The sequence below is a fragment of the Mauremys mutica genome, chromosome 7 (genome assembly GCF_020497125.1).
Source record: "Mauremys mutica isolate MM-2020 ecotype Southern chromosome 7, ASM2049712v1, whole genome shotgun sequence".
In the NCBI taxonomy this organism is placed as follows: domain Eukaryota; kingdom Metazoa; phylum Chordata; order Testudines; family Geoemydidae; genus Mauremys; species Mauremys mutica.
The window spans coordinates 82,351,566-82,363,926 of NC_059078.1; the positions used below are offsets into that span (position 1 = coordinate 82,351,566).

At 46.4% G+C, this 12,361-nt stretch overlaps 1 protein-coding gene and 1 long non-coding RNA gene across 4 annotated transcripts in view; one reads left to right on the forward strand and one right to left on the reverse strand.

Annotated features, from left to right (window-relative positions):
- Positions 1-464: 464 nt before the first annotated feature.
- LOC123373603 lies at positions 465-8,528 on the reverse strand. The gene is made up of 3 exons (XR_006580776.1): positions 7,905-8,528; positions 6,642-6,736; positions 465-565 (listed from the first exon to the last, which is right to left on the reverse strand). It is a non-coding gene; the product is annotated as an uncharacterized LOC123373603 (long non-coding RNA).
- A 248-nt stretch (positions 8,529-8,776) lies between these two features.
- The window catches only part of REEP3 (receptor accessory protein 3), a 72,417-nt gene continuing 68,832 nt past the window's right edge, over positions 8,777-12,361 (forward strand). For 2 of the 3 annotated variants that reach the window (XM_045023119.1, XM_045023122.1), the window contains exon 1: positions 8,777-8,861. In XM_045023119.1, the coding sequence (XP_044879054.1) occupies positions 8,830-8,861 (32 nt within the window). In that variant the 5' untranslated portion in view covers positions 8,777-8,829. Of the gene's footprint in view, positions 8,862-10,256; positions 10,294-12,361 lie in introns of those variants that run through there. The other variant, XM_045023121.1, reaches the window with a different exon arrangement.

Here is a 12,361-nt window from a genome sequence, read left to right on the forward strand (position 1 = left end):
CATTGACAGTGCTGTCCTGCAATTCTTGAGACCAGAGGGCTTCAATCTCCAAGGGTGTGATTCTGCAACCAAATTTTGCCATTTAAAATTACTCACTCATATGGATGGCATTTGACCTGTCTTTTGTAGGACAAAGCAGGGAAAGCCCATTTTATATCAGGCAGAGAAACTCTGAACACAGGCAAAGCACACTTGCTAGATAGGGCTTCCAAGAGCCCTGCCTATAAATTCTTAATGACCTCTTCTCTCCTTCCTTGTCATAAGCCGTTCTGACTGTTCTGTAACCTACCAACCTTAATATTCTATCTTCAACGCAGGTATTCTGTCCTTCCAACCCAATCGCTGATGGATAGGACTCTAAGCAGGTGAAGTCAAAAGGTAAGTATATTGAAATGGGTAGGAACTATACAGAAAATACAAAAAGGGAATGGAACAGTACTCATCTACTCACAGTTTAATGTCATCTCAACTTCCATTCCAAAAGAAAATATGTGGGAAGAAGGTGAATATCCTTTCCTCCTCTCAGTTCTGAATTTCATTATACTTCACTGCCTTCCTCATGCACCTGCGTGAAAGGTATTGCACATGCATGAGAGAGGTGGCCTGAGTTTTCCTTTCAAAATCAGATAAGGCTCCTCGTATTTCCGGAGAAAGGAGAATGATACAATCCTGGCTACAAAGGCAAGGAAGAAAGAAAACTATACAGTACTGGCTATGAGGTGCAAGGGGAAGATAAATGATACCACATGGGTAGTAGTGGAGAAGGGAATGATATAGTTCTTGGTGTAGGGTGTTTTGAATATAGCAAATTATGATACAGCCCTATCTGGGGGCTGGATGATGTGAGAATAGAGACCTGTGCAGATATCAGGGCATCTGTCACTGCTGTTCCTTCTTTCTAAATATAAGAACTGCCATAGTGGGTTAGACCAGTGATTCATCTAATCTGGCATTCTGTCTCCCATACAGGCCTGGGCCAGAAGCTGCAGAGAAAGGTCCAAGAAAGAGCAGGGTGGACAACTATGGAATAAATTGTGACTAGAGAACATGTCTTCCTAATTCATCAATTAGTGGCTGCTTTATTCCCTGAAGAATGAAGTGATTATAACATTTCTTAAAGAAATTATATTCTTAGTCTCACATTTGTTTCAATTTAGTATCTCCCTATTCTTGATTTGGGAGAGGGGGGTAAATAGTAGCTCCGAGATTACCTTTTCTAGACCATTATTTTCTATGTCTCTATCATATCCCTTCTTAACCATTTCCTATCAGAACTAAGTGGTGTCAATTTCTTCTCATATAGAAATGTATTATCAGCCTCTGAACTCCTGTTTCTGCTATTAGAAATAGGGTGATCAAAACTGACATGTTCCAGGTTAGGGCACGCCAACTAGCTATAAGATGGCATAACAAGTTCAGTATCATAACTTGGCATAACAAGTTCAGCTGCGAACAGAGGAGAAACAAACAGAGGGAGCTTGTCTGTGGGGAGTTGCCACAGAGTCTTTTGCCTTTCAGGCTTCTGTGATCAGTAAATACAACATCTGAAGAGGCTCTTAGAAGGAAGACAACATGGATAGTAAGCGATCCGCTGTTGTGACCTGCACAGGGTGTGCTGTGTTTGTCTTTCTTCCAGAGAATAGAAGCGACTTCGTCTGTAAGAAGTGCAAGCTGATCTCCATATTGGAAGAGAAGGTTAAAGGACTAGAGACGCAAGTATCAACCCTGTGTTGCATGAGAGAAAATGAAGACTTTCTGGATAGAAGTCAGTGTTTGGTCCTGGAGGCACAGCATGCTGAAGAATCAGAGAGAGCAGTGCAGAACGGGGAAGAAAATTAGCAGCATGTGACCTCCAGAAGAAGAAAGAGGAGAACTCATGTACTCCCAATGCAGATCGAGGTAAGAAACCATTTTCAGGCTCTCTGCACAGCTACTATGGCGGAGAATGGTTTGGAAGAGTCATCTGAAGGAAGGAATCAGAAGGCGACCCCATTGACCAGAAGGCATGGGATACATTGTCCTAGGGATGGGGATTCCACGACCACCACTTCCAAGAGGAGGAGATGGGTGGTGCTGGTCAGTGACTCCCTCTTAACGGGGACGGAGTCATTCATCTGCCCTCCAGACTGGGAAACTCGAGAAGTGTGCTGCTTGCCTGGAGCTAGAATTCAGGATGTGACGTAGTGTCTACTGAGACTGATCAAGCCCTCAGACTGCTACCCCTTCCTACTTCTCCCCACATGGGCACAATGACACTGCCAAGAATGACTTTGAGTGGGTCACTGCAGACTATGTTGTTCTGGAAGAAGGATAAAGGAGTTTGAGGTGCAAGTTGTGTTTGCATCCATCCTCCCTGTTGAAAGAAAAGGCCCAGGTAGGGACCATCTAGTTGTGGAAGTAAATGTGTGGTTGCGCAGGTGGTGTCGGAGAAAGGGCTTTGGATTCTTCGACCATGGCAAGTTGTTCCAGGAAGAGTGATTGCTAGGAAGAGATGGGATCCACCTAATGAAGAGAGGGAAGAGCATCTTTGCAATCAGGCTTGCTAGCCTAGTGAGGAGGGCTTTAAACTAGGTTAGCTAGGGGATGGAGACCTAAGCCCTGAGGTAAGTGGGGAAGTGGGATACCAGTAGGAAACACAAGGAGGAGGGTGCAACAGGGGAGGCCTCTTGAAAGTAGGGCAATTGGCTAATTATCTTAGGTGCCTGTACATGAATGCAAGAAGCCTGGGAAACAAGCAGGAAGAATTGGAAGTCCTGGCACAGTTAAGGAATTATGATGTGATTGGAATAACAGAGGCTTGGTGGGGTAACTCACATGACTGGAACACTGTCATGGATGGGTATAAACTGTTCAGGGAGGACAGGTGGGGGAGAAAAGGTGGAGGAGTTGCACTGTATGTACGAGAGCAGTATGATTGCTCAGAGCTCCAGTATGAAACTGGAGAAAAGCCTATTGAGAGTCTTTGGGTTAAGCTTAGAGACGAGAGCAACAAGGGTGATGTTGTAGTGGGATGATGAGGTAGACGAGGCTTTCTTCGGACAACTAACAGAAATTTCCAGATCGCAGGCCCTGGTTCTCATAGGGGACTTCAATCACCTTGACATCTGCTGGGAGAGCAATACGGCAGTGCACAGACAATCCAGGAAGATTTTGGAGAGTGTTGGGGACAACTTCCTGATGCCAGTGCTATAGGAACCAATTGGGGACTGTGCTCCTCTTGACCTGCTGCTCACAAACATGGAAGAATTGGTAGGGGAAGTAGAAGTGGGTGGCAAGCTGGACAGCAGTGACCGAGATGGTCGAGTTCAGGATCCTGACAAAAGGAAGAAAGGAGAGCAACAGAATATGGACTTCAGAAAAGCAGATTTTGACTCCCTCAGGGAACTGATGGGCAGGATCCCCTGGGAGGCTAATATGAGGGGGAAAGGAGTCCCAGAGAGCTGGCTGTATTTTAAAGTCTTATTGAGGGCGCAGGAGCAAACCATCCTGATGTGCAGAATGAATAGCAAATATGGCAGGCGACCAGCTTGGCTTAACAGTGAAATCTTCGGTGGGCTTAAACACAAAAAGGAAGCTTACAAGAAGTGGAAACTTGGACGGATGACTAGGGAGGAGTATAAAAATAATGCTCAAGCATGCAGAGGTGTAATCAGGAAGGCCAATGCACAACTGTAGTTGCAGCTAGCAAGGGATGTGAAGGGTAACAAGAAAGTTTTCTACAGGTATGTTAGCAACAAGAAGGAGGTCAGGGAAAGTGTGGGACCCTTACTGAATGGGGGAGGCAACGTAGTGACAGATGATGTGGAAAAAGCTGAAGTACTCAATCCTTTTTTTTTTTTTGCCTTGGTCTTCACAGACAAGGTCAGCTTCCAGACTGCTGCACTGGGCAGCACAATATGGGGAGCAGGCGAGCAACCCTCAGTGGTGAAAGAACAGGTTAAGGACTATTTAGAAAAGCTGGACATGCACAAGTCCATAGGGCCGGATGCAATGCATCGGAGGGTGCTGAGGAAGTTGGCTGATGTGATTGCAGAGCCATTGGCCATTATCTTTGAAAACTCGTGGTGATTGGGGGCGGTCCTGGACAATTGGCAAAAGGCAAATACAGTGCCCATCTTTAAAAAAGGGAAGAAGGAGAATCCGGGGAACTACAGACTTGTCAGCCTCACTTCAGTCTCTGGAAAAATTGTGGAGCAGGTCCTCAAAGAATCCATTTTGAAGCACTTGGAGGAGAGGAAGGTGATCAGGAACAGTCAACATGGATTCACCACTGGCAAATCATGCCTGACCAACCTGATTCCCTTCTATGATGAGCTAACTGGCTCTGTGGATATGGGGAAAGCGGTGGACATGATTTACCTTGATTTTAGCAAAGCTTTTGATATGGTCTCCCACAGTATTCTTGCCAGCAAGTTAAAGAAGTATGGCTTGGATGAACGGACTATACAGTGGATAGAAAGCTGGCTAGATCGTCGGGCTCAATGGGTAGTGATCAATGGCTCAATGTCTAGTTGGCAGCCGGTATCAAGCTGTCCAGGCAAAGGGGAGGAGGCTTGGATACACTCAATGAAGCCACACCAGATGCATAAGTATAATCAGTTTTATTGCCAAAGTATAACAAGCTTCCCAGCCTTCACACGTTACTAAATACGTGCTTTCAAGCAAGCAAGCAAGAATCAATGCTTACGCCTCTTCTGCTATGGGCAGTCCCGGACCCTCCAACCTTGTCCCTGAGGGCTTGTAGCAGGCGCTGCTCTAGCGTGGGGAATTTCTGGGCACCCGCAAGGCCAGGGTCCGCAGATGAGACTGTTCATCTAAAGCAATTCGCATAGCCGTTTTTAATCATCATCTCCTTCTAAGGAGGGGGGCGGGGAGGTGGTATTCACCCACAAGCAGGCTCTGGCAGGAAACAATGCTGTTTTTTATTCCCACACTTCACAGTCTTGGGCCTCGCTTATTTCTTCACTTATTTATCCAGTCAAAGCCAGTTCACTACTAGCTCCCCACAAACCATTCTGTAACATCATCCCAGGGTAACTTGTGGTCAGCCCCAACACAAGTGGAGTGCCCCAGGTCCATCCTGGGGCCGGTTTTGTTCAACATCTTCATTAGCGATCTGGTGATGGGATGGATTGCAATCTTCACTCATAGGTCATGTTTTCTAGACCTTTAATCATTTTTGTTGCTCTTCTCTGGACTTTCTCCAATTTGTTCACATCTTTCCTGAAATGTGATACTCAGAACTGGACACAATATTTCAGCTGAGGCCTAATTAGCATGGAGTAGAGCAGAAGAATTGCTTCTCCTGTCTTGCTTACACTCCTGCTAATACATCTCAGAATGATGTTTGCTTTTTTGCAAGTGTTACACTGTTGATTCATATTTAGCTTATGGTCCACTATGACCCCCAGATCCTTTTCTGCAGTACTCCTTTTTAGGCAGTCATTTCTCATTTTGTATATGTGCAACTGATTGTTCCTTCCTAAGTGGAGTACTTTACATTTGACCTTATTGAATTTCATCCTATTTACTTCAGACCATTTCTCCAGTTTGTCCAGATCATTTTGAATTTTAATCCTATCCTCCAAAGCACTTGCAACCCCTCCCAACTAGGTATTCTCCGCAAACTTTATAAGTATATCCTCTATACCATTATCTAAATCGTTGATGAAAATATTGAACAGAACCCGACCCAGAACTGATCCCTGTGGGACACCACTCATTATGTCCTTTCAGCATGACTGTGAACCATTGATAACTACTCTCTGGGGATGGTTTTCCAAACAGTTTTGCCATGTGAGACAATATAAAAAGATTTACTGAAATGAAGATATACCACATCTACCACTTCCCCCCTATCCACAAGGCTTGTTACCCTGTCAAAGAAAGCTATCAGGTTGGTTTGACATTATTTGTTCTTGGCAAATCCATGCTGACTGTTACTTATCACCTTATTATCTTCTAGATGTTTGCAAATTGATTGCTTAATTATTTGCTCCGCTATGTTTCCAGGTACAGAAGTTAAGCTGACTGGTCTGTAATTCCCCGGGTTGTCCTTATTTCTCTTTTTATAGATGGGCACTATATTTGCCCTTTTCCAATCTTCTGGAATCTCTCCCATCTTCCATGACTTTTCAAAGATAATCGCTAATGGGTCAGATATCTCCTCAATCAGTTCCTTGAGTATTCTAGGATGCATTTCATCAGGCCCTGGTGACTTGAAGACATCTAACTTGCCTAAGTAATTTTTAACTTGGTCTTTTACTATTTTAGCCTCTGAGCCTACCTAATTTTAACCGATATTCACTATGTTAGATGTCCAATCACCACCAACGTTCTTGGTGAAAGCTGAAACAAATAAGTCATTAAGCCATTTCCACATTTTCTGTTATTATTTTCCCCTCTCATTGAGTAACGGGCCTACCATGTCCTTGGTCTTCCATCTGCTATTGTGCTGTCCTTTCATTTAGGATTATGTTTTACTGAAGTTCCTCAGTCTTTTCTAGTCTTGGTTGTCTTAAATATCATCAGCACATGATGTCACCTCACTGTTTGACACCTTTCCCCACATCATGAATAAACACCACCTTTTGTACCTAGAAGCACTGTACTATTAGTCTTTGTCCTGGTGAAAAATTTACCTTTTACTTCTACCTGTGACTTTTGTTTCTTAGTCAATTTCTAATCTGATTGTATATTGCATCTCATTCTAGTACTCCTGGATTCCTTATAGTCCCTAAAAAAAAGATATTGTTAAAGGCTTTATGAAAAGCCTAATGTCAATCAATTTTTCTTCATCCATTATGTAGGTGGTCCATAAAATGTGGGAGGAACATTTGGGGGGGCATGTGGGGAGGGAGTGATACCTATCTCTGATCCCAGCTCTGCTCTACCCCATGCCCAACTCTGCCCTCATTCCTTCTCCGCCCCCAGGCCAGCTCCACCTCTAGCCCCGGCTTCTCCCCCATCCCCCGTTCTGCCCCAAGCTCCTCTGCTGAGGAAGCCTTGGCTGTGCACTAATGGAGTGGGGGCATGGACAGATTCCATTAGTGGTAACAGGGGGGCATAACAGGAAAAGTTTGGCCCCCACTGCACTATTTTAATTACTACAATTATTTGAGCATGTTGACTGGAGGTACAATTTTCTTTTACAGGAACTATAATTGTTAAGGCCTATCATATAGTTTTGTTTTTTTTAAAAATAATTTCCTGTTTCAGCCAACTTTACTAGTACTAAAGCTAAACTCAGAGGCCTACATTTTAGGCTCACTTGAAAGCCTTCAATCCTCTTGGATTAACAGCTGGTGACTTTGCTGTTTCATGAGTTTGTTCCAGGACCCTCCCTGTTTTGACATGTCTATTTTGTGACAGTACCTCCTCTTTATTACCTGAAAAAGGGTCACATACCTTCAGGGCCGCCCAGAGGATTCCGGGGGCCCGGGGTCTTCGGCGGCGGGGGGCCCTTCCGTTCCTGGACCTGCCGCCGAAGTGCCCCGAAGACCCGCGGCGGGACCCCCCCCCCGCCGAATTACCGCCGAAGCGGGACCCGCCGCCGAAGTGCAGCTCGGTCTTCGGCGGAGGGGAGCTCCGCCGCGGGTCTTCGGGGTACTTCGGCGGCGGGTCCCGGAACGGAAGGGCCCCCCGCCGCCGAAGACCGGGCTGCGCTTCGGCGGCGGATCCCGCTCCATCTTCGGGGGTAATTCGCCAGCGGGGGGTCCTTCCGCCCCGGAGCGGAAGGACCCCCCGCCGGCAAAGACCGGGAGCGGCAGAAGCTCCTGCGCCCGGCCGCACAAGAGTTTGCCGGGCACCCCGGAGCGAGTGAGGGACCCCGCTCCAGGGGCCCCAAAAAACTCTGGTGGGGGCCCCCGCCCCTCTTGCCCCCCCCTCTGGGCGGCCCTGCATACCTTTATCCTTTGAAAACTGATGCAAGGAAGTGATTTAGCTCCTTTGTTCTCTCTATGTCCTCAATTGCTCCTTGGTACTACAGGAGCCCTTCCGATAGTTTTAGGCTTCTTCCTGACAAACTGAAATAATCTCACTTGTGTGTGCATTTAACATCTCAGTCTAACACTATGTTAAAGAGGAATTAGCTAGTTTATGCTATAACTCGATGGTTGAGTCATCATAGCTGAGTTAAATCATTACTAGCCTGTCCTTTCCTGCACTAGAAGTGGCTAGCTGGAGAAGTAATTTACGGTGTTGAAAAAAAATCAGTTTTAACTTTGCCTGTGTTGACACTTGACCAGTTCACAGGCAGGTAGCTGGAAATGCCTCTGATTAGATGTGTCTCCCTCTCCCCCAACTAGGACTATAAGGCGGCTGCTGTTGCATCTGTGTCCCCGGGAGAGAGACTGATCCCCGCCCCCGCGCGGCCCTGTCTCCACCGGCTCTGTTCCGTCCTGGGGGCTGTGAAGAAAATGAGCAACCCCGCGGTGCCGGCCGGCCCCTGAACAGCGCGGGGTTCCAGACACCAGCTCAAGCGGGCGGAAGAGCTGTTACTCCGCCCCCCATCTTGCTGGGAACCATCAAAGCCTCCGCAGGCTAAAGCCAGAGGGGCCCGGGGCCCGCCCAGAGAGAGCTAGGCGCATGCGCTCGCTATATCAAGGGCCCTCCCCCTCGGACGTGAACACAGCGCATGCGCAATCCAACTAGCGTAGGGGCAGCACCTTGTGCTGCCGCCAATCACGTCTTAGAGGCGTGGCCTGTTCCGAGCCTGGGAGTGGAGTGGGCGGGGCTGCAGGGCTAGGAAGGAAGGCGGAGGGGGAGGGGAGCTATTTAGTGCCGGGCTCCGGGGCCGGGAGTTTCGCTGTCGTTGGTACGTCGGCCAAGATGGTGTCGTGGATGATTTCCCGAGCGGTTGTGTAAGTGACTCCTGTGGGGACCGTGCTCAGAGCCCAGGTGTTTCCTTTTTTGTGTGGGGAGGGCTCGGCCTGGGGGATGGCTCGGGGGCTGGTGCCCACCGCTACCCTGCCGAGGCCCCTGCGCAGCTGGCGGGGGGGTGGTGCGGTTCAGCCGTGCGCCCCGGGGGCTGGTGTTAGCGTCTCCTTTGTGGCATCAAGGTGGGCTGCGAAGGCCGCCGTGTGCAGCCGAAGCGCCGCCCGGTGGCCCCTCTGCTCCTGGGCCCGTGGCAGCGGGTGGCACTTATAGCCTGGTGTCCCCGGTTTCGCCCCTTGCCTGGTTGCTGTCACTTGACATTCGTGCGCTGCAGTAACTAGATAGCTTGGGGGGTGGGGAGCCGAGTCCTGGGGGATGGGCCCCCAGGGCTGTGTCTCCAGAGGGCTCCCTGCTTTGTTCGTGTAGGGGCTTAACCTTTGTCTGCTTGTCCTTCCAGCGGCTTAGTAACCCATGGAAACGTTTTTGTCCTTCTCTGGGGGAGGGAACTCCAGTTATTAGGAAGAGACAGGTATTAGTAATGGGCTATTTGATCACTAGAAACATAGATAGAGCTGCATATGCGATGACTGGGAGAAGCGCATGTTGACTTGCATGCCTGGTGCAAAGGTTGCAGATCTCTCGAGACACCTAGAGAGGCTTATGTGTAGTGCTGGGGAGGAGCCTGTGGTTGTGGTACATGTAGGTACCAGTGACATAGGGATGGATAGGAGAGAGGTTCTGGAGACCAAATTAAGGCTGCTAGGTAAGAGGCTGAAGTCCAGGGTCTCCATGGTAGCATTCTCTGAAATGCTTCCAGTTCCACATGCAGGGCCAGTTAGGCAGAACTGCAGGGTCTCAATGTGTGGATGAGACAATGGTGTAGGGAGGAGGGATCTAGATTTATTAGGAACTGGGGAAACTTTTGGGAAAGGGGGAGCTTATACAGGAAGATTGGGCTCCACCTAAACCAAAATGGAACCAGATTACTGGTGCTTAAGATTAAAAAGGTGCTGTAATAGCAAATTGGGGAGAGACTCAACCCTGCCTCTGGCCAATAGGTATCTATAGACTAAGATTCTAGGATTGCCACTCTGATACTTGTAAAGTCTGAGTGAGTGTGAAGTGATGGACAGAGCTATAAGCATGGTTCAGGGGTCTTTGAACCTGGTGATATTTTCAACAATCTTCACTGGGTTTTGAAGTTTATCCTACGATCTAAACAGCAGCCATTTTGACTTGTGTGGGGGTACTCAAGTATCAATGCTTCAAGAGTCCTAGACCATTGTGATATCAGAGATGTGTAACTAAACCAATCCCCACATTGACTTTACAGCTAATTTGCATGTAACAACTTGATTGTAGTAGGGAGACTACACAGATGATGGAGTATTTGTTCCAACTGGCACACCTGTGTGAAAGGTTGGGGTTTTAGCTAATTAGTCTATAACATTACAACTTCAGACTTTGCTAAAAATCATAATTGTGTAAGCTATATCTGGTGAATTTATGGGGACAACTGGTTCCCTGACCACAATTGATATATGTACATACTAACTCAAGAGTAGCTTTGTGTGATACCAGAGCTTCTCTTACAATGTGATTGGCCATTTTCCTCCCCCCACTTTTATTAGAGTATACAATAGGCACGCAGCTTAAACATAAGTATTGTATTAAATAATAGCTACATTTCCATAATGTAATGCTTTTAATTAAAATAAAAAAAACACTCACCAAAGAAACTTAAGTGTTTCTAATAAGCATTTTGAACCCTGTGAAATTTAAGTAATCCCACTACAGTTGTTCCTAAAAATTCTACACCATTCATCTTCATTAAAACTGTTACTGGACAAGAGTTTTAAACAGTTAACTGTTTTAATGAAGATGAATGGTGTAGAATTTTTAGGAACAACTGTAGTGGGACTACTTAAATTTCACAGGGTTCAAAATGCTTATTAGAAACACTTAAGTTTCTTTGAGTGTGGGTGTTTTTTTTGTTTGTTTTGACAAAAAAAAAAAAACCAAGGGATGCTACTGATCCTGACAAAGGCGACTTTTGGTTATCACAGCATTTTCCTGAGAACCAATCCTATCTGACTACAGTGTTAATGGGATTTGGATATTAGCAACTGTCATGCTGCATTTAGATAACTGTTTTTGTTTTGTTTTTTTGGGGGTGGGTGGGGAGATAGACCCCAGTCATAGGCAGCTTTGTTAGGTTGCAACTAAGGAAGGAAGCACTGCGACTTGCCCAGAGAGCTCAGGGAAAGGTCCATCCAACCCCAGTACTTTCTGCCTTGGCTGCATTCCTGCAAACCTGCCAGTGACCACCTCCTCTCTCAGGCAATAATGGACTGCGGTGCCCAGTGCTTGCCCAACTGGGGAGTTCCTGGCAGTGTCCCAGTGCTGTGGACTGGGAGGGGAAGCAGCAGGGAGAGGCACTGCAGCCTGGATGCTGGGCCTTTCTACAGGGAGCAGGGGGTGCTGGAGGTCTATAGAGCTGCATGATATCTCTAACTGCGCTATACAGGCTGTGTTCTACCCTGGCCCCCGAGATCTGGGTATAGCATGTCCCATAGTCCTTCACCAACTGAAAATAAGTGATGGAGTAGAGGGTGGGAGGGGTGCTGAGTGAGCGTATGGCCATAAAAGATGAGGAAACAAATGTGAAGAAGGGAGATGTGCTGGTGTACTAGCTTTCCTGTGGATGCTCTCAGTACCAACAGTAAGATGGCACTGAAGAGGATAAATTCTAAAAGTGAAAAATATTAGGCCTTTTACGTAGTCAAATATTGACTGATATATTGTAATGAAAATGCCAACATTCTGACCTAAATTGCTGCTTAATCTCTCTCCATTTTAGAGAAAATGCTTTTCTCCATGAAGCTGATATTTTTTTGCTGTTTCTGCTGTAAATAATTTACAGCAATAGTCCTGAAGCTGAGGCTGTAAACTTTTTATTTGTTGTAAGGCAATCATTCCCATGTTGTTGAGCTTATTTCTCTGCTGTTGTCTTGTCCCTCATTTTGGTTTCTGACAATTGTCCCTGTAACTTAAGCTTTATTTGTTTTGACAAACTTCACTGAACAAAGCCCCAAACTAACTGTTCAGTCTTCATAGGGGATGATCAAATGAGTCCAGAAAAATCTTTAGTCAACTTACCCAGTTTGCAAACAAATGTTGTAGTCAGAGATATTGCTAGTCAATGTTTACATCACTGATGGCTAAAGTAGACTGTGACTGCAAGCATCCCTATTCATGCACCAGTCTTATGTACACATCCTAATGTCAAATGTGTAGCTAAGTGTGCAGTCACCAGCTTTCTTTTATTTCAGTTACTGCATTAGGTTACATGTAATTAATACAAAGCAATATAATGTTTGATAAGAACTTCAGTGGGTATAAAAGCAGAGTCAGCCATCTCCTGTAGTAGTTTAATGTATTGTTGAAAGCAACAGTCCTAGAATAACCATGGCTGAGAGCCTCAGTT